The 21,723-nt window shown below is 61.3% G+C and overlaps 1 protein-coding gene across 3 annotated transcripts in view; it reads left to right on the top strand.

Moving 5' to 3' along the window:
• The window catches only part of TBC1D22A (TBC1 domain family member 22A), a 232,975-nt gene that overhangs the window by 206,813 nt on the left and 4,439 nt on the right, over window positions 1-21,723 (top strand). For all 3 annotated transcript variants that reach the window (XM_040987550.1, XM_040987565.1, XM_040987561.1), the window contains one exon: window positions 2,573-2,668. In XM_040987550.1, coding sequence (XP_040843484.1) covers window positions 2,573-2,668 — 96 coding nt within the window. The remainder of the gene's footprint in view (window positions 1-2,572; window positions 2,669-21,723) is intronic.

Consider the following 21,723-nt stretch of genomic DNA (forward strand, 5'->3'; position numbering starts at 1 on the left):
TCTGGACGTGAGCCCTGGATGGGATGGCACGCAGAGGACCAGGGGGCCTGGACGTGAGCCCTGGACAGGACAGCAGTGCGGGTGGGCCCTTGGGGTGGTGGGAACCTTCCTGCACTCAGGGGCTACGCCTGAGCGGCACCACGAAGCCGACACGAGACATGGGTGCTGCAGAGACCCAAGGGAATGCAGGCCATGCAGCAGGAATGTAAAACCTAGGGAAAGTCTGTCACTTTACGGTCACCAAGGGATTAAAGCCGGAGTGGCAGGCTTCCCAGAGGCCCCATGTGGCGCTGCCTGTTCTCCTGGGGCGTGTGGTGACATTGGAGGGGAACAGGGCGGTCCTGGAAAGGGGAGGTGAGAAGAAAGTGCCATGCTGGCCTTGGTGCCCACCCCGGCAGGCCTGGCCAGCACAGGGCTCAGGAAGCGCCCGCCCTCCTGCACCCCAAATTCTCTCCCAGGTGCAGAAAGGCAGCCCTCCTGGGAGGCGCGTCTTTGGTCATCTGGAAACACAAGTGAACTTTCTAAGCTGTCCGGTTGTCCGCAAAACATGCCTCCAGCACATCACCTTCCCTAAAAGCAGCTGGCCATGTTCAAGTCCAGGGCACCAGGCACAGGGCACCAGGCACGGGGCACGTGCCAGGGAAGGGCACAGCATGCCACTGCAGTTCTTCCTAGGTGGGGTGACGAAGTGAGGACCCCTCCCCAGCCAGCCTTCCCTGTGTGACCCCTCTCGTGGACGCCCCCTTTGCACCCTGTCACCCTTCAGAACCCACCCTGTGGGCTCTCAGGCTTGTATCTGGCCCAGAGCATGGGCCGCTCACATGCCCACGTGCCCACCTGACACCTCCTCTGTCCAGCACGGCCCCGCCTGTCCGCCCCAGCGCCCCGTCCTCCTGGCAGCCAAGCAGGTGCCTTGCTGTCTGGATAACCCCGGCTAACCCTCCTGCCCTGCGGCTTGCCTCTCTGGCTCCTGGCAGTGGCTGAGACCGGAATGTTCATGTTGATCTTGCTCCCTCGTCCCTCGGGCCACTGCTCCTGTCAGCATAGCCCCGAACCCTGTCTAGGACGCATGTGGTCGTACAGGCCTCCCCTCTCCTGCCTCACCCACTCACCAGCATTTGCCCACCCCCTGCCCGAGTCCCTGGCCCAACTCTCCCAACCCTGCTGTGTGCTGGGTGTCCTTAGCGTGACAGCACTGGGTGCTTGAAGCAGGTGCCTTTCCCTGGGACGAGGCACTGAGGGTCCATCCTCCTTGGTCTCATCCCTGCCTCCCTCTGTCCCACCTCGCTGGGCTCACGGTTCTTGGGATGTCCCATGTGCCTCCTGGCCATGAGGCCCCTGCGTCCCTCCTCCGCCATGTGTCTGCACGGCTTTCTCTCTTTGGGCCTCCGCTCCAGTGTCACCTCAGGGGGCTGGTGGTAGGCCACCGCTCAAACACAACACCCATGGCCATGCCGTTGGCGCTCTGCTGGGTCTTGTGTCCACGGCACTCTCTTGCCTTGAGCCCCATGGTGTTATTTCTTTTCCAGTAGTCGCATGCGTGTCGCAGGGACATGGCAGCACCCCAGGAAGTACCATCTTGGGGCCCTGTTCTCAGCAGCTGACAGCAGGGCGTGAACTAATGCTGTAGCCTGGGCTAGGAGCTCGACCCCCCGAGTGCAATGGGGCAGTGCCTCCTTCCCAAGGACACCGAGGGTGGGGACTGAGTGTTGTCAGCTTAGGCACTTGTCCGTGCACCTGTGTGTACATGTGTGTATCCCTGTGTGTGAGTGTGTCTGTGTGCAGGTTATGTGTGTGTCCGTGTGTACATGTGTGTATCCATGTGTGTGTGCAGGTTATGTGTGTGTGTGTCCGTGTGTGTCCGTGTGTACATGTGTGTATCCCTGTGTGTGAGTGTGTCTGTGTGCAGGTTATGTGCGTGTGTGTCCGTGTGTGTCCGTGTGTACATGTGTGTATCCCTGTGTGTGAGTGTGTGTGCAGGTTATGTACGTGTGTGTCCGTGTGTACCCGTGTGTACATGTGTGTATCCCTGTGTGTGAGTGTGTCTGTGTGCAGGTTATGTGCGTGTGTGTCTGTGTGTACCTGTGTGTACATGTGTGTATCCCTGTGTGTGAGTGTGTGTGCAGGTTATGTACGTGTGTGTCCGTGTGTACCCGTGTGTACATGTGTGTATCCCTGTGTGTGAGTGTGTCTGTGTGCAGGTTATGTGCGTGTGTGTCTGTGTGTACCTGTGTGTACATGTGTGTATCCCTGTGTGTGAGTGTACCTGTGTGTACCTGTGTGTACATGTGTGTATCCCTGTGTGTGAGTGTACCTGTGTGTACCTGTGCACACAGATGCACCCACGTTGCCTGCAGCCCGGTGCTGTGCACCGCTCGCTCTTGTGGCTGCAGTCACTAGAAGGGATGTTCTTTAATGAAATGAGAATTCTGAAATGCAGGCGTTGAGTGAGTGACTCCTGGGCAGCGGCTTTGGCTTCCGGTGCAGCCTGGCCGGGCGCCCCGAGCGGGAACCGCGTGTTAATGGCTTCACGCATTAACACCTCTCTCTCCCGGCTCTTTTTCTCTTTCAGTCTGAACCCGAGGGCTTCTCGCATTTCCACTTGTATGTCTGTGCAGCTTTTCTCATGCGATGGAGAAAAGAAATTCTAGAAGAAAGAGATTTCCAGGTATGTAAATACCTTCTGTAAAGGCCTGGGGGTTGATTTCCCCCAGCAGGGAGGTTTATTAAATTCTGGGTCACTGTACCGTTTGTGGAAGAGCTTTGAGGGGTGCCTGTCGCGAGCCACAGGTGACCTCCTGCCGTCTGGAAGGAAACAAAGCTGACGGGGTACACTAGACATGGCTGCGTCCTCAGTGGCCCAGCTGGTCCCTGGTGGGGCCTGTGATGGGTCAGGGGTGTGTGGGTGAGAGCCCCTGTGGGGCCCGGCCTCTGTGGAGCCCTGTGACCCTGGGGTGCCTTGCTCCTCCCTCTCTGAGCCAACCTGGCAGGATGGCCGTGGAACACAGCTCCCGGGCTCTGTGTGTGGACAGGGCTCCCTCCAAGGTCCTCTGTGTCGTCACAGGGTGATGCCATCCTCACCTTCGCCCCCAGCCCTTGGCACACCATCAGTGGATGTCACAGATCTGAACTGAACCAGTTGTGGCCTGGGCAGGGCTCAGTGGGTAAGCGGGCAGGGACACGAGTCACACTTCCCTGCAGTGGCCTGCCAGCTTCTATAATGACACAGGAAGCCCAGCTGTGGCCATGCCGCTCAGTGCCCACTGCTGCCAGCCAGACGTCCTCAGGGAATCAGCTCGTTCCCGTGGCAATGGCTTGAGGCAGTGTGGCATTTCCCACGGGGCGTGTCAGTGGGAAGCTCTCGAGTCGGAGCTGTCACGGAGACGCACTCCGGGCCGGCGTGTGTGGTCGCCTTCCGTGGACGCAGAATCGTGTTCCCAGACGGCCACAGGGTTGGGTCCTTCAGTCCGTCCTGCTTCTCTCACTTCCTCCTGCATGGAGGTGAGCTCTCCACAACACACACGCCCTGCTTCCTGGCCCACGACGGACTCTGAACTCAGCGGGTGAGAGGACTCACTCCAGCAGTTCCTCTGCCAGCCCCACATGTCTGCTCCCCTCTCGGCAGCTCGGGCGCTGAGCCCTGACCCCCCAGCCCTGTGCCCGGCTGCACCCGCACCCCAACCCCTCAGTCCTAAGGAACCTGGCACAGCACCTACCTCGGGGCCCAGCTGCATCCTCTCATGACAACAGGGCCACTTCCATAGCAGACCGGTGGAAGGGGGCAGAACACACTGAACTGACAAGTGGGGTGTGGTGTGGCAGGCAGCTGTCAGAGCCATTGAGGTGTATCCACCATCACCATTACAACCCACTCCTGGAGGCGCAGCTCCCAGGCCGGCTCTCTGCCCCTGGTGCCCACTCCTGGCTCAGTGTGGGCCTGGCTTCTTCCTCTGGAGTCTCCACAGGCTCCAAGCATCCTTTGCCCAGCATGGTGGGCAGGGCCCTCTTCTGCCAACCCCTGCTCCTTCCTTGGCCAGCCGCCAGGGCCCCAGCCTCAGGCAGCCCTCTGTGGGGTCTTTGGGGCTTGGACGAGGCCCCTCCCAGCTGACTCCTGTGTCCCTGGAGCCTAGCCCCCCTGGCCCTGAGGAGGCCTACCTGTAAGTTTCTTCCAGTAGACTTCTGGGGTCTTTGTTGAGAAAACCACCAGCAAAGGTGTCACTAAGGCTCTACGGAGAACAAACAGAGCAAGAGCCCGGGGGCAGCCTTGGCCTCCTGCAGCCTCAGCTGCACGTGGCCCTCGGCTGTGGACACTGCGCGCCTTCCCTGTGTTCGTGGGATGCCCGCGGCCTGTGTGTGGGCCTCGGGGTAATCAGGGGTGGGTTTAAGGATCAATGGTCACTTCGGATGCCCTCCTAAGTGGCTGCCCTCAGTCAGCCCCAGCCAAAGGCTTCCCTTTGGCCTTGCCATTGGCCAGGAGCCCAGGCACAGTGGAGTCAGTGAGGACTCACCTCTAAGAAGGCCACCGTGCCTCCCACCTCTGCCCACGTGTGTGTGTGCCCACTCCTCTGTGCGTCAGGAGCCTCTGCCGCTGGCCAGGGCTGCATAGAGTCCCGGCACACATGCACGCAGGCGTCCTGGTCCCCGGGGACGTCACCAGTCTCGCATGAGGTGGTGGGCGGGGGCGCTGCACCAGCAGGCCCCCAGGCAGTATGTCCCAGCCCTGTCAGACTGCACGAACTGCGCTGCCTGGAAGGCTCTGTCGGGCTGGTGTGTAATACCTGTTTGTATTCTGTGCTGTGTCCGTTTGAGGCAGCAAATGTCACGGAATGCCAACGTGAAGAGCAGCTGTCTCTTCCTTTCTCACTTGGAGACACTTTGCAGCTGAAGCCAGGTCTGTTGCAGGCAGCTCCTGGAAGATTAGTTTATTTTTATTGGAAAGGCAGATTTACAGGGAAGGTGACACAGAGAGAAAGATCTTCCATTTGCTGGTTCACTCTCGAAGCGGCCACAACGGCTGGAGCTGAGCCGATCCGAAGCCAGGAGCGTCTCCTGCGGTGGAGGGGTGTCAGGGACGAGTGTTAGCAATATTCACCACGAACCCAAACTGCAGAGTCACACAGGTGGTCTCCTTTCCAGTGAGAAAAGTGGCTCCAGGGAAGAGAGAGAGGGAAGAGAGAGAGCAGGTCCCCTGTCGGTGGGGCTGCTGGGGGCTGGTGAAGTGGCCCTGAAGGCCTGGGGCGATAGGGATGGTGAGGGAATCGGGGTTTCCTCTGTAGGAGACTCTTAGGGACAAGGAACTGGCTTACCCAATTTTAAACCTAAGGAGAAGGTGTCTGAATGCATTAGAGCTGCTCCAGTGGCTCCTCATAGCAGGGCCCCAAGGCTCTGGGCCCACCTCCACTGCCTCCCCAGGCCACAGCGGGAGCTGGACAGGAAGTGGGTGGGATATGAACCAGTGCCTATATTGGCTCCCAGTGCTTACAACTGGGAGGATTAGCCAGTTGAGCCACTGCACTGGGCCCTCTTTGTGGATCTCTTGAAGAATAAATGCTTTTCATTGCGAGTGTGGAATTCATAAGGCAAGCGGCTTCGCCCCACCTGGAGTCTGCGGTTCCTCGGACCCCATGAGCCTCGGGGTTCGTTGTCATAAGGAGGGGTTGGGGAGGTTTGTCTTTGCTGTGGCCACCTTGCTGCCTCACTGTCGTCAGGCAAGGTGGCCCGCTGGGATGTGGAACAAGGGAGCCTCTGCCACGGCCCTGAAGCCCCACGAGGGGGAGGCCCAAGGACTTTCTGGGGTCACTGAGGAGCTGGGGTCCCAGTGCCATCTGTCCACAGCCCAGGGCAGCTGAGGCCTCCGTGCGCAGTGCCCGTCCGCCCCACCCCACGAGGCCGCCCACTGCCCTCCTGCTCTGTCCTCCACCGTCCATCCCTTATCTCTCCCCAAGGGCGGCTCCCAGGAAGGAGCTCAGCGTGTGGCAGGGGGAGCTGGCTGGCCTCCTGCCCACTCCGACCCTGCACCACCCCTGCCTTCAGAGACAGGTCCCCAGGGAGAGGTGCAGGCGGCACGCTGCGTCCACCTTCGCTACGAACCTTTTTGCTTTAAGAAAACTCATGGGGCAGCTTTCACAAGCGGAAGCCTGCACAGCGCTGTGTGAGGAGAATCCATTTCTGCCCCGTGGCTCTGCTCAGATGCGTCTGTGGGTTTTATGAAATCAGCCCCCTCCTCCAGGGAGGGGCGGCTGCCTGTGGGGTGCGGGGCTGTGTCAGGCTGTGGCCAGCCACCCGGAGGGCGCCAGGTGCTGTTTTGCTGTCTGTGTGGTGTGTGTTCGTGGCAGTGCCTCTCAGGGTCACACCTGGCAATCCGCGGCACCTTAGTGGGCGTGCGTCTGTCCCACCTGCGTGCCCATGGTTGGCTGGCACCCTGCTTTCCTGAGGCTGCACCGCCCATTCCCAGGCCTGAGGGAAGGCCCGTCCCTGATGGGCTCCAGCCTCTGGGGGACCTCTCCTCTGCGTGATGGGAGCTCGGGGGAGCCGTCGGTCTCGCGGCACTCAGGGGTCTGCTGGAGACCGTGGAACCCGGGGCATTGTGATGCACCTAGCGGCTTCCGTCCCGCAGAAGGACTGTCCTTGGTGGACAGCTCGCTGGTGTGTGCTGCCCCACCTGTCAGTGAAGTCTGTGTTCGGGCAGTGGCTGTTATGGGAATGGCCTGGGTCTATGTGACATTATTAAAGGTGGCAGTGAGCCAAGTGACTGGGTCAGGTGACCCTGGCCTTGAACCCCGGGGGTGATACTGAGTTCATTTGAGGGGGTCTCGGTCCCAATGCATCCCCAAGAAAAGTTGGTGCAGTAACCGAGAGCCGGAGGGAGGGGCCTCCATGCTGGCCAGGGCCCTCGAGCTGGGGGCCTTGGCCAGGTCCTGCGTGGCTGGTAGGAACCCCAGCAGGGTCCTTGTGCGGGTGGTGGGGGCACAGCAGGGTCCTTGTGCAGGTGGTGGGGGCACAGCAGGATCCCTGTGCGGGTGGTGGGGGTACAGCACAGCAGGGTCCCTGTGTGGGTGGTGGGGGCACAGCAGGGTCCTTGTGCAGGTGGTGGGGGCACAGCAGGGCCCCTGTGCGGGTGGTGGGGGTACAGCACAGCAGGGTCCCTGTGTGGGTGGTGGGGGCACAGCAGGGTCCCTGCGCAGGTGGTGGGGGCACAGCAGGGTCCTTGTGCAGGTGGTGGGGGCACAGCAAGATCCCTGTGCGGGTGGTGGGGGCACAGCAGGGTCCTTGTGCAGGTGGTGGGGGCACAGCAGCTTGTCAGAGTCCGCATGAGCAGAAACACGTGGAATTGGAAGCCATCTTCTCTGATGGGGGCGTGCGCAGCCCCTCTGTCTGACCCTGTGGGCACTCTGCAGCCTGGCAAAGGTGGGCTTGGGAAGCACAGTCAGTGGGTACTCATGAGGCGATACCCTACGCTCCACTGTATCTCTGTGAGATGGCATGGGTCTGGGCAGGCGTCAGTGTGGGGTCACCATGTCACTGGGTGCCCAGTGCGCGCGAGGACTTGCTGGAAGTCACCGCCAGCTTTACGCTAAATAATGCGTTACTTGGAGCCGTATACTTTCAGAGCAGTCCTAATGTGGGAGAGCACTGCCTGTGCGCATGTGCAGGGTGGACCTCTGCAGGCCAAGAAGGCATGGCTTGGAGGCCACCCAGCAGAGCACCGGACTGTGGCCCCGACTCACCAGGTACCTGCAGGGCTGCCTGCCTGCCGGCCAGTGCTTTAATGCTTATGCCCAAACACTGCTGCAGGGCACTCTCCAACTCTGGGTGGGCAGCCCCTTGTGGCCTTGGGGTGTGAGAGGGCACCCCGTGTGGCCTGCAGGGGCGTGGGAGGGTACCCCGTGTGGCCTCGGGGCGTGGGAGGGCACCCCATGTGGCCTGCAGGGGCGTGGGAGGGCACCCTGTGTGGCCTGCAGGGGCGTGGGAGGGCGCCCCGTGTGGCCTGAGTGTGTGGGAGGGCGCCCCATGTGGCCTGCAGTGTAGTAAGCACAGCCCTCCCCCCATATGCTCTGCCAGCCTCAGTGCCCTTCCCTGGTGGTCTCCCCAACCCCTGAGCAAGTTCCTTTTTCTCTGGCTCCTTGCCTTTCATAAAAGGAACCCTCAGGTCACACAGGCCCTAACCCGTCCCATGCCTTCCCCGATCCCATCCTGGGCGGTGTCCAAGACCCTGCTGTGGGTGAGGGGTTGCCCGTCCTCGCTCACCTCTGCCTGTGAACTAATTCACCCCATGGGAGAAAGCACGCCCCCACTCACAGCACTCCCTGGAAGGCCTTATTATCTCATTAACAGTGTCTGATGTTTCAGGCAGATGGCCTGGGAGAAGCTCATCTGCTCGGCCTTGAAGACATGCAATTACATCTCGGTCTTATTAAAGCGGCACCTCTCAGCCCCCTCAGCTTGCACGTGTCCTGTCTCGGGCCCCCAGCTGGGCCTGGTGTGGGAGAGCCTGGCACTGGCCCTGGGGCTGTGCTGGCCGAGGGCTCAGCCAGGACGGGACCGATTACAATGCTGGTGGAGCCGGCACTGCATGGCCCTGGTCTGCCAGGCCTCCCTCGGGATGGCACCTGCCACTGTCACCCTGGGCCTGACAGCCACTCACAAGGCTCAAGGCCTGAGGCTTTAGGGTTGACCTGGGTGGAAAGGCGCCCAGCCAGGAGCACAAGCCATGGAGTGCAAGTGCCCTGGCTAGGCTCCCAGACTCTGTGTGGAGCAGGGTGGTCTTCCTGTGGCTCGGTTATCCATGTGTTTGGTCTCTACTACAACAGTCCAGCACCCCAAACCCCGACCTAGGGGCCTCAGCAGGGCCAAAGCCTCCCCAGCCATCTGCTGGGTGTCCACAGGAGAAGCCAGCTGCCCCTAGGGGATCTCCTCTGCGTGCCTGCCCACACCCAGGCCTGCCCACTCATGCTCTGTCCACTGGCGGCCTTGGCCAGCCTTGCATGCAGACCCAGACCCCATGTGCCAGCTGGGACAGGGACACAGGCTGTGGCTTTGCCAGCAGATCGCCTCAGATGGAGCTGTGTCAGTCCTGGCTGAGGAATGTGGGGACAGACAGGCCCATGCTCTCAGGGCAGCCTTGCTGAGCACTTCCTTGAAGCCAAGACTGCTGGGCGGGCCTGGAATGCCCACTCTGGCTCACCTAGCAGCTGGCAAGGCCAGCCTGGGCGGAGGCCCTCGTGCCCTGGTGAGAGCGGTAGATGGGAAGGAAGCGGGTGGTTTGTGGAGTTCCAGACCTGCACTTACAAAGGGAAGTGAGGCTCAGTGATGCCAGGCTGAGGCACCTTCTGCTGAGTTCCTCCATTCCTCCCCCACAGCACCCAGATCCAGGCGCTGCCAGGGAAGATGGGCTGTGCTCGGTGTGTAGGATATGGGAGGAGACAGGGCATGTGGGGCGGCCACAGTCCCAGTACTGTGGGCCCAGTGCGGCCCCACGTGGGCATTCAGCTGCCCCGTGCCTGCCCTGTGCGTCCCCGGCAGTAGAGCTCAGGAGGGCAAGGTGCCAGCCCGCTGAAGGCCATCTGTGTGGGGCTGTCGTTGCCCAGGCAGGCTGACACTGGGTGGCCCACAAGCCCCTGTTGCCAGCACAGATGCCCTTCGTGGCCATGAGTTCTAGGGTGTGAAGCAGCCACACCTGTCCTGTGCGAGCTCGCGGGGTTTTCTGAGCAGTTACTGTACTGCAGTGGGGTGCTGGAGGAGGTAGCGGGGATACCCCGGATGTTCCAGGCCTGTGTGTGTGGAAGGACTTCAGGCTTGGGGTGCTGGAGGAGGTAGCGGGGATACCCCGGATGTTCCAGGCCTGTGTGTGTGGAAGGACTTCAGGCTTGGGGTGCTGGAGGAGGTAGCGGGGATACCCCGAATGTGCCGGGCCTGTGCGTGCTGCTGCCTTAACTAGTTTGAGGATTTCCAGGGCAAACATGCTACGATTCCTCAGTTGAACTTCGGGGTGTTTGTTTTCTGAGATAAAGCACACGGAAGAAGCTGCATTGATCTTTTAATTCCTCATGCAAAGAAAAATATTTGTTCTCCTTGCATTTAGTGTGTCCGAGTCTCAGTGAAGCGGGGCGGGGCGGGAGGGGGTTGTTGGACTGGACGCTGGAAGCTGTCAGCCCAGCCCGGTGTCCCTGTCCAGTGATCACCACGCCTCTGAGCAGGAAGGCAGGGTGTCTGCTGTCCCTCAGCGGGGAGCTGAGGACCCCTGAGCGGCTCCTCTCCCAGCAAGTGTCTGGCCCCGTTTCTGCCAACACAACCTGCACCCTGAGCTGGACTGTGTCCTTGCTCAGCTCAGTGCCACTGGCTGGGGGTGCAGGTCCCAGCACCCTCCCAGGGCTGCCACACATGCTCCATGAATGATGTGTCACTGTGGGTTTCTGGTGCCCGCCCCTGGGGACTGTGCTCGTGGAGCCCACAGGTGGTACCTGCCCCTGGGAACTGTGCTCATGCAGCCCGCCGGTGGTGCCCGCCCCTGGAGTGGGGGCCTGTGCAGCTGTCCACCGTTGGAGTCGAGACTGCAGGACCACCGCAGCCCTGACGAGGGACCAGGAGTGCTGCGGGTGAGGCCTCTACCCGCTCCTGTGCCCGGAGTCCCAGCCACGAGTGCACTGTCCCTGCAGGTGCGGCTGGCAGAGGGCCTCCCGTCCCCCCGAGAGCCCCCGCCCCCACAGGCCTGTGCATTTGTATTCCTGGATTGCCACAGTAGAAACTCCCTTCTCCGCACCATTTTATGTCTCCAAATAATCCCATTGTAATAAACTTAATTCCTGCCGGTACATGAAAAACAGCCCCTGCACCTGTCAGAAAGTCAAATAATGTGACAGCTCCCATTACACGATCACTCTTGATTGGAGCAGCACTCTTAAATACCAATCTGTGCTTCTGTCTGCGCTCCCTGCTACATTAATATCTTTTCATAACCGTTATCGGATGACACCTCTGTCACTTGGGAAGTGGGTCGGCAACAACAGCAGTGACACCCACAGCAGAGCCCCAGGGTGTCGAAGCCATATTCCTCTTGGGAGTTGAAATGTCATTCCGACACTGAGCCGTGTTGTGAAGTCGGTGGGAGGGGCTCACTGGGGCCCTGCCTGGGTGTGCCTGCCGGAAGCTGGCCCTTCTTCCAGGAGGCCTGGCTTGCCCCACGCGTTTGGGATGGATCTTGTCAGCTGTGAACAAGGCTGCTGTGTGGAGCCCATTTCAGGAAACAAGGCTTGTTGATCTGTAAGCTGCTCCAGCTTGGCAGCCAGCCGGGGCCTAGGGAGGCTGCTGGCCCAGCCTTTGCCATCTGCAAGCCCCCGGCAGCCTGCCCGTGGCAGCATGGACCTGGAGCGGCAGTCCTGCTCAGCTCTGTGATGGCTGCCCAGGCTGGTGAAGCACGTCTGTGCAGTGGCACCCACCCCCAGACCCGTGCCCCCCACAGTTGCCAGCCAGAGAGCAGATGACCCCAGTGGAGCCCTGGCCTTGGGGCCGGCTCTGGCACCCGTGGTGTCTGCCACCTTCCCAGCCCCCAACCAGCAGGTTCTGACCCCTGTGATCCTGGCCGCCACCATCTGAGTGTCTTCCCCTGGGAGCTTGCCATACCCTGTGCGCTCTTAATCCAGAGAGGGCTTTGCCTCAGTGCCAGCGGGGGCTCTGTGAGCAGGGCTCAGGGCTGCCCAACACCACTGCCCAGGCTGCTGCACTTGCCCGGGACCCCTCCCTGCACTGCGTTCTGTGAACCGTGGCCGCGTAGGAAACCGAGCTTTGAGCAAGCAGCTCTTCCGGGGCCTTGTGTCTGTGCGCTGCTGGTGGTGCTTTCCAGCAGGAAGGGAGAAGAGGCAGCGAGGGAGGGAGGGCTGACTTGAGAACTACAGCTTCGGGTATCACATTGCACTAGTTCCAAAGCAGGGTTTTGCTGGATAATATTCTGTGAATTGTGACTGAAATTTCTGTTCTGCCAAATGGTTATCTGGCATGGAATGCACCCAGTGCTTTGGGTGACAGCTTTACCGACTGCTGTGCCAGTGGCACACGGGTGCCCTGTGGCTGCCCCACTGAGCTCATGCAAAGCTCACAGCGTTTGCGGGGGCCTGGACAGCAGAGCAGGGAGCCCGCCTGTAGTCCCACTCCACAAGACACTGGTTTTTCACTGATCTTCCTGCCTCTCTGCCACCTATCCGCTCATCCACCTGCCACTAATCCATCCGTCCACCCGCCCACTCGTCTGTGGGCCCAGCCATGCGCCCACCTCCGCTCACTCATACCGCCATGCGTCTGCTCTTCTGCACGAACGTTCATTTGCTCACAACTCCCCACTCAGCCACCCCGCTCCTTTCTCTGGACCCTGCCCTGCCTCTCAGCCCAGCCCACGAGGTCCTGAGCTGGTGCCCTCTGCAGGAGAGGGTGGTGGGGCACTTCACAGGCCCCCGGGGGACTTCCAGTGGAGCCCTTAGGAGAAGGTGCTGGGCAGAGCATGCTTCCCTAAGCCTTGGCCTTGAGCAGTCTCTTGGGAAACGCTGTCTCCGCACGGAGGAGAAGGTTGGGTGCACCTGTCTCTGTGCTCGCCCTGGACTCTTAGCTGTAGCCCAGGCCCAGTGGGACAGACACTGGGCACTGCTGGGCACCACAAGGCCGCTTTTGCCTTTGCAAGTCTGTAAATCGCAAGCCTGAAGTCCTTGGCCCTGACCCTCATGGCTTCTGAAAACGAGAGGCAAGTGTCCTAACAGGAGGATTCACCGGACTGGGAGCCGCCAGCCGTGCCCTGTGGGTGAGTTAATGAGCTTCCATCTGCTTCCAGGAATAAGCTGCGTGTTCAGGAGCGCGTTGACACAGCCGTGCCACAGCTCTGGTGGATGGGGCCCGGCTGGGGCTGGGGCGCTCACGCAGTGTCTGCTGCGCGGGGGCCAGTGTCTGGAGCAGGATGTAGTACATTCTTCCGGTGCCCGCAGCCCTGACTCATGTCCCTGGAGACCTGTGAGAGACATGTCAGGAGCCCGGGGCTTGGGGTACTGCGGACACCAAGAAAACCTAGCATGTTCTTGGGAATGCACTTTCATGGCCATCCCGTTGACTTCCTGCCACTTTGGGTCTCCACCACTCCCCCCTGGCCGGGCCAGATACATGCCGCCTTGCCCGCAGCCCTGGTCAGGCAGATGGCCTCTGACCGGAAGAGTCAGGATATCAAGAGGAGATGGCAGACAGGTTAAGGATGGTTCAAACGTCACCACCCGTAGCTGCTCTTTAGAAACGCTACTGAATGCCCCACCCTCCTCACCTCCCAAGCACCTCCCTCGTCCCTGGAGCCGGCAGAGCCCTGCAGCAGGCTGCTGTGGTCCTCGTGGAGGACCTTGTGAGGTCCCAAAGCTGCCACCCGTCCTGAAGGACTCTGTCTGGGTGGGCCCAGTGGACCCTTCGCAGGTTGGAACTGCTAGTCTGCCCTAGGCCACAGGGTGAGAAGCCAAGCCTGCCTCGCTCCCAGAACCTGTTGCAGCTGCACTTAGGACACCCAGTGGCTGCACGGGCCTCCAGCGGGTGAGCCAGCGGGGGCCGGGGGGCTGCCTGGTAGTGCCCGGCTCCAGGCTCACCCTCAGCGTGCTCCTGGGTGCTGAACACACCTGCTTCCCAGCACTGGCGATGTGTGTGAGTGTACGTGTGTGCATGTACACCCCGTGTGCTCACATGCACACACTTGCGGCCATTCAGGGCACCTACGTGTGGCAGGGAAGGCCCTACATGCAGTGGCAGGGAAGGCCCTGCGTGCAGTGTGTGGAGGTGACTGCTGGCCACGCTCCAGGTCCTGAGCCCTGGAGAGGCTGGACTGCCCCGGCAGTAATTCAGTCACGTTGGCAAGGTCGTCATGTCCGGGTGGGCGCATACTCTGCATTTTACTGTGTTCTCTCGGCGGCATGACATGGTTGGCACTCTTGGCCCAGCTGCTCACAGTCAGGCAGGCCAGGGCCCAGAGCCCGCTGCAACCCTGGCTGAAGCAGATCTTCGCCGGCATGGAAGGGCAGTTGTCCCTCGACCAAGGACTCAGTACTGTCTTCCTTGCCTCGGTGCTGTTGCTGCGGCTCTTCCCAGGAGCGGTTGCTGCCCACCGACTAGTGAGGAGTGAGGGGGGCTGCTCGGCTCCTGGGGGGACAGACGTGCAGGACCTCCCAGCCTGGCTGGCTCATCAGACACAGCGGCTACGAGTCCCATCTCAGTGGGTACCCTGGGCCTCGTGGGTGCTGGACAAGGCAGAGCGGCCCTGTACATTCCGGTCCCGTTGGTCAAGTCCAGTTGACCACAGCGGTCAAGGGTCATGGCCGCGGATGCTCGGGCAGCTGTGTGTGTGTGCGTCTCCCCGAGACAGGACAGTAGGGCTGTCAGCGTGGTGCTGCGCGCTCAGTCACAACGTGATTCAATGATGCAGGGTTTGGTTGTGGTTTTTTGTTTATTTTTAAGAATTCTGATACTTGTGGTGTTGGTTAGATGGAAACATCTTACGATCCATTCTTATTTCTCTCTTACTTCCTAAGCACGTGTCGCCTTCTTACATCCCCCAGTTTTACCCTCATGTCTCATGTTCTTTCTGGCGGTTAAAGGAGGCTCCCCGCCTTCACCTGAGCTCACCTCAGCCTGCATGTGTAACCCCCCGAGCTCAGCCTGTGTAACCCCCCGAGCTCAGCCTGTGTAACCCCCCGAGCTCAGCCTGTGTAACCCCCCGAGCTCAGCCTGTGCAACCCCTGCCTGAGCTCAGCCTGTGCAACCCCCGCCTGAGCTCAGCCTGTGTAACCCCCCGAGCTCAGCCTGTGCAACCCCCGCCTGAGCTCAGCCTGTGTAACCCCCGCCTGAGCTCAGCCTGTGTAACCCCCCGAGCTCAGCCTGTGTAACCCCCCGAGCTCAGCCTGTGTAACCCCCCGCCTGAGCTCAGCCTGTGCAACCCCCGCCTGAGCTCAGCCTGTGTAACCCCCACCTGAGCTCAGCCTGTGTAACCCCCGCCTGAGCTCAGCCTGTGTAACCCCCGCCTGAGCTCAGCCTGTGTAACCCCCCGCCTGAGCTCAGCCTGTGTAACCCCCCCGAGCTCAGCCTGTGTAACCCCCACCTGAGCTCAGCCTGTGTAACCCCCCACCTGAGCTCAGCCTGTGTAACCCCCAAGCTCAGCCTCTGTAACCCCCGCCTGAGCTCAGCCTGTGTAACCCCCAAGCTCAGCCTCCCCCCAAGCAGATCCCCCACAGAGCAGAGGTGTGCCCCAACTCCCGGGTACTGTGGATCTGTCCGCCAGGGACCACATCGTCCTTGTTTGTCTGGGAACCCCAAGGTTCTTTCCCTCGCACGTGGCCTGGGGTCCTGTTGTGGGGTGCTCCCCAGCGCACACCCCAGCGTCAGCCCTCTGGCAGCCTTCTCATGGTGGCAGGCCAGCCTCAGTGACAGCAGAGCAGTCGCAAATGTATCTCCCCGGGCAGCAGCCGCCTGGGCGCGCTGGCATCACTAGGTTATCTGAATGCCGCTCCCCACCCCAGCAGTGTGCCTTAATCCCCTCGCCCCTGAGCAGCTGTCTTCTCTCTAATCACTCAGAGATAATCGAATTGAATTAGGTTCCAGAGCAGGCCGAGGGAATTGATTCAGACCATGGCGGAGGAGAGGCCGTGAGATGCTTTTCCCTGATAGGTCGCCCATGCCCTGGTGACCTGTGCCCGTGTGGCTGGGCCACGGGAGAGCGCTGCCGACAGAGGACAGGAAGGCCCCTCCACGTGGGGCATGGAGGCCGCCGAGAGGACACACAGCTGCTCCTCCCGCTCCATCAGAACCACACAGACCCCCCCGGCTAGCCGGAGAGTGACCGCGTCAGCCTGCTGTGTCCACACTGCTCAGCTGCGTGTAGAGTCGGTCCACCCGAGGCTCAGCGTGGCAGGAGATGCAGTTATATGGAACATGTCAGTGAGAGGGACGCGCGGCTAAGGGCGAAGCGGCGACCTGGCTGGTTAAGGAAGGACGGCAGACAGGATGTGAGCGCACGCGGGCCAGCCCGAGCAGAGGAAAGCCTTGCTGGGCGCCTGGAGGACAGGCCTTGCGCACGGCTCAGGACTGCACACTGTGTGCCTTAGGATCCGTGTCAGGCCAGTGCACTGGGCGGTTACAGTGCAGGAGGTCAGGGCCTGCCCATGTGCCCCTGCTAGGTGTGTCAGGTGTCCGGAACTGCAGGCAGGTGTGGCCTGGGCTGCAGATGCTGCTGGGAGCTGGGCCCAGGGAGGAGGTGAGGCCAGGACGTCCCAGTGGTGCTCTTCCTGTGCAGTCTGACCACAGCAGTGAGTCCGCGGGGGCTGAGGCCATTGTCAAAGCCAAGGGGGCAAGCTGGTCTGAACTGGTAAAAGCCCACACATCCCCAGGGGCAGGCAGAAGCCCCCGTGATGCCCACACAGCTTCGGAGGACCCACTACGTGACAGGTGTCCTGGGGAGCCCGGCAGGAAGATGGCAGCTCCTAACCCACTACCTCCCAGGGGACAAGGGACCTCTGGACAGCCAGGAAGAGGTCAGAAACAAAGCAGGTGGGACGGAGAGGCCGTGAGAATTGAACACGAGATGAGATTCGAAAGTGTAAGTAATATACGTGAAGAGTCATTCACCTCCGAGTGGGGAAGGGGTGGGCAGGGAGTGGGCAGGGGGTGGGCCGCCTTGGCTGGGTGATGGCCTGACCGCAGGCCTGGGGCGACAGCTGGGCTGGAGCTGGAGGAGGGGGCCTCTGCTCAGCTCTCACTCCCCATGGTGTCTCTGCCCCCCGTGGTCTCTCCCTGTCATCTCTCTCCCCGGGGTCTCTCTCCCTGGGATCTCTCTCCCTGGGGTCTCTCTCTCTCTCCCTGTTGTCTCGTGGTCTCTCTCCTTGGGGTCTCTCTCTCCCTGGGGTCTCTTTCTCCCTGGGGTCTCTCTCCCTGGGCTCTCTCTCCTTGGGGTCTCTCTCTCTGGGGTCTCTCTCTCCCTGTTGTCTCTCTCTCTCCTTGGGGTCTCTCTTTCCCTGGGGTTTCTCTTCCCCGGGGTCTCTCTCCCCCAGGATCTCTCTCTCCTTGGGGTCTCTCTTTCCCTGGGGTCTCTCTTCCCTGGGGTCTCTCTCCCTGGGGTCTCTCTCTCTGGGGTCTCCCTTTGCCTGGGGTCTCTCTCCACAGGGGTTTCTGCACCTGCTTTGCCTGTGTGCACTGACCTGGCACCGTGGCCCCTCTCGCCTCCCCTGCCTCTGTTCCCTGGTGCAGCACAGCCTCCTGTGTGGCTATGGGACTGGTTCTGGGGGAGTGGGCAGGAGAGGAGGCCAGGAGGTGAGTGAGCAAGCCAGGGAGAGTGGAATGCAGGTCCGCTCTGGAACTGGCCAGCTAACCGTCATTGCCCACTCTTGGTCAGTGTTACAGGGGTGTCGCATGGCGTTAGGGGACCACTTTCTTGAGAACTTGGCTTCTGTGGCCGCACACCCGACAGGCCCTGAACTCGGACCTCGTTTGTGTTGGAGTCTGCTCACAGCATCACACGCGGTCTCCATTTGTCTCCTTCAAATGCTTTACAAAAAATTCTAAAAATAGCAGCCTAATTAGACATTTAGCAAATGCCACGCAGTGTTTGTCCCTCACTTGGCCACATTGTTCATTCGTCAGAAGGCAGAGCCCCCCACCTGCGGAGCACACTGCCGCCACAGCTGAGCAGCTCAGGCGGCTTCCCAAAGGCCTGTGGAGGACGGGGCGCAGACCCTGGAGGGGCTGTGTGGGAGCTGCCCTTGGGTAGGAGAGGCCAGCCCACCCTCTGTCCAGGAGCACACAGATTCCAGAGTGAGGCTGTGGGTATCTGCAGTGAGTGGTCAAGGAAGGTTCTAGAAGCAGGTTGTGACAGTGGAGTGGAAGTGGCTAAGGTCAGTGCAGCCGAGGGCTCTGAGGCTTTTCAGCATTTGATTCCATGCCTTTGAGGAGGTTTCTCAACGGTGTGGCTTGAGCATTGTGGGCCCATGAGACAGTGACCTGAGGACAAGGAACACCTGGGGCCACCCACTGGGCTTGCTTGGTCACCCGGGGGCCGGTCCTTCACTAGGTCCTGTTTGTTCCCAGCATCAGGTAGTCAGCTCTTGGTGGGTTGAGTCCACCAGTTCTCCAGGCAGACTGCAAGGGTGAGCGCTGACAGGAAGCAGCCCCGTGGGCCACGCTCAGGACAACACGGAGGCTGCTGGGCCTGCTCTGTCCGGAGTGGGAGTGGATGAGGGGGTGGTATGGAGGGGGGAGCAAGTGGCCTTGGCACCCTCTGTGGACCACGCTTCCTTGAGTGTCAACACCTGCTTACCCTCCCCCCGACAGCTGTCCACACACTGCAGAGAGCTGCTTGGGGCTCTGTCCTTGTCCTGCTGGCAGGCGAGTAGCCCGCCTTACGTACCAGCTGGCTCTGGCTGCAGCCCTGCCTTAGCCAGGCAGGGTGTGCTGATCCCTCAGCAGTGGCCCCAACACCGGAGGTCCCGGTGTGTCTGCAGCAGTGAGCAAGCCCCTGTCGGTGGAGGTTAAAGCCATTGTCACAGCAGCACTCGGGCTGTCGGGGTGCCCGAGTGTGCAAGTCTGGAGCTCAGGAAGAAGGCTGTCGGGACGTCTGGTCAGGGGTCACCTGGGGATACAGGGGAGGAGGGGTCTGGCCAGGCTGCCATGGAGCTTCTGCAGTGACCCAAGCCAGGGGTGAAGGAACAGGGCTGTCAGGAAGGCCTCGGCCAGGGGGCTTAGGGCAAAGGGGAGTGGCCAGCAGGGATGACCAAGGCAGGCTGAAGCCAGAAATGGTCTGTGGGTGTGGTGGCAGGACAGAGCCCAGCCTCATGCCACCCAAGGTGTTGGGCTCTCTAGCCCAGAGCCCAGCATGGAGCTGAGGATGCCCTCTGCCCACAGCATCCCAGCCCCTGGATGCCACAGGGTGGGATGTCTCCACCGCAGGACACCCAGTCTCACCGCCGTGCTAGGGTAGATGTGGGGGGGGGGGCAGACATGCCTCAGCCTCACGGCAGCTCCAGCATATGCTCCATATGCTCCCAGAGGTGTGGGAGCGTAGAGTGAATTACAAGGAGAAGTGTGGACCGTGCCGTCAGGACCCCCTAAAGGGGTGTGGTAGCACTACCTGCCACCCCAGCCTCAGGGGCTGTTGGCCCACACTGGCCAGTTTGGCCACTGCCATCCATTCCTGGCCGGCTGTCACCATCTCCCTGTTTTTAGCATTAGCTTGGTCCTGAACATGACAGGACTTTCAGACTCATAGCTGGATTGTCAGAGAGCTCAGCCGTCATGGCTTGCTCTCCAGGCTCTCGGGATAGTCTGGGCAGGAGGCGGGATGCAGCCCCTGGGGCCCGCCAGCTGTCTGGAACTGGATCAGTTGGGGGCAACGGCTGGCAGCTTCTCGTGGCAGGTGGGGGCGGTGCACCGTGTCCGTGTTCTGGAGAGCACAGGAAGTTCTCCCAGGCTCGGGGTCACCCCCCAGAGTTGCTGCTTTGTAATGGACAGAAGGGGCCGAGTCGGTGCAGCTGCCCTCTTGTGTGGTCGCTTTCATGTCTGCTTGTGTCAGCTCTGCTCTCGTCCTTTGATCCACTAGTGAGAGTGGGGCAGGCAGTGCACACCGGCCTCCCTGGAGCCGCCGCACCTGCAGACTCCAGGGGCTCTTGGGGCACACAGTCCCTTCGCCAGCTGTGGCCTGCTGCCCGTCGCTCACATTCTAGCTGTCAGGCGGGACGGACTCCTTTGTTGCACAAGCTGCTCAGAGTGCCCAGCTCCCCCGAGAGGCCCTGCCCCCTCGCACAAGATCCTGAGTCCCTTGGGCAGGAGCTTGGCTGCCCCAGCCCAGGCCTCTGGCCTTCCCATAAGGGGCAGGCCCCATCCTGAGCTCCAGGACAGAGCAGAGGCATGGTGGTGGGACCCGTCCACCTCGTTTGAGCACTTGGCCCCTCTGAGAAGGACAGGGGGATGGCAGTGGTCCAGCCCTGCTGTGACCTAGCCCTGCTGTGGTCCAGCCCTACTGGTCCAGCCAACCCTGCGGGGTCCAACCCTGCGGGGTCCAGCCCTGCGGGGTCCAGCCCTGCCATGGTACAGCTGTCCTTCTGATGTCACAGCTGGGACGTGGCACGGGGTGGAAGCAGGAATAGTCCCAGGGACAGAAGCTGGGCATGACAGCTGCTGCCCACACCGTCCATGGGCCCCAGGGCTCCAGTGGGTAGGAGTGGGAGTGGCCTTTGTTCTTGGTGCGGCTCCTGCTGTGTCTCCCCTGCTGCCTCACTCGAGAGGGCTCATGGTCACCTGTGGTGGGAATGAGTGTCCTTGCCCACCTGGCCGGCAGCCTCCTCACCTCCACCCCGTGCTCTGCCCTCCTTCCGAACAGCTGCTTCCCGCTTGGACGCAGCTGTCTACTGCCATCCTGCCGTAGTTCAGTGGTCCTTGAGTCTCAGGCGCCTCTGGCCCTCTGCAGCACTGGCCACTGTGTTCGGGACCGTTGGAGGGGCATGGTGACCCATGTGCAGGTGATACGCCACACTGGTGTCTAGAGGGCCTGATGGCAACTTGGGGAGGGGGTCTGTGCCCGCTTCTGTCATTTGCTCACTGCCGTGGGTACTTGGGCTCTTCTGCTGTGGCAACCACCTTGCCCACTGACCTGCTCAGCCAGCCAGCTGTGCTGTCAGCGCCTTCATGGGGTGGGTGGTATGGGCCTTGGGGGAACCCTGCTACCACTCACTGTGGCCACCGCACTGCAAGGCGTGGCACCCCCTTATCCCAGAAATCTGGGGGGGCCCAGCGGTAGGTTAGGGGCCGCCTCTCTGAGCTCCACCCCAGCCTGAGCGGCCGGCGCTGTGTAGGGCTTCTCTGCTTCCACCCCGCAGCTGTGCCCACACTGCTGCCTTGCCTCCCTCGTTTCTCTGCCCACTCCCTTGCCCCCTGCACTCCGTGTTCGCTGGCTTTGCCATGGGCATCCCCAGGAGTGAGAGAAATTAGGCTGACGTGACCCAGGCCCTCGCGTGCATCAGGTGCTGCCACAGCAGAATGCTCAAGAAATCCCGGGGCACAGCAGTTTGCAGAAGAAATTGTTGAGAGAGAAACGACTCATTTGTCTCAGGTCAGATGGGGCCTCCTCGTTAGGAAATAAACAGCAGGAGGAGATACAGACGTGGCGGGGCAAAGGCAGCGGTGCTGTGAGCCGTGGGCCTGGGCCACGCGTGCGGGCCTTGGAGGGACTGCTGAGCGTTGAGGGGTGCCACGCACACGCATGCACTCCTGGTTTCCCGGGCTGGCGGTTGTCTGTGTGCAGACATGGGCAGGGAGAGGAGCCCATGGCACCGCTGGTGTCAGCCTGCCTACGGCTGCAGGTGACATCAAGCCCAAGCCAGAGGACAGCTTGTCCCTTGGGGAGGAGCGCTGCCGGGGAGACTAGAGGATGGAAATTGTGCTTCAGTTACCTTTCAGAAAGCAGGTGTTTCTGATACATCCCACCGTGGAGAAATGCCGGCGAGTGGAGGTTTAGAGAAGCCAGCCTGAGGCTGGCATGATGGCTCAATGGGCTAATCCTCCATGGAGAAGCGTCAGCATCCCATATGGACATCGGTTTGTATCCCAGCTGCTCCACATCCCTTCCAGCTCCCTGCTTGTGGCCTGGGAAAGCAGCCAACGCTGGAAAGGTGTGTCCTCTGTGGACAGCCGCCCCCGTTAGGGCCAGCTCCTGTGTCACAGCTGACACCTGGGATG

Source organism: Ochotona curzoniae, unplaced genomic scaffold (assembly GCF_017591425.1).
Source record: "Ochotona curzoniae isolate NIBS_2020 unplaced genomic scaffold, NIBS_Ocur_1.0 contig_1014, whole genome shotgun sequence".
NCBI lineage: Eukaryota > Metazoa > Chordata > Mammalia > Lagomorpha > Ochotonidae > Ochotona > Ochotona curzoniae.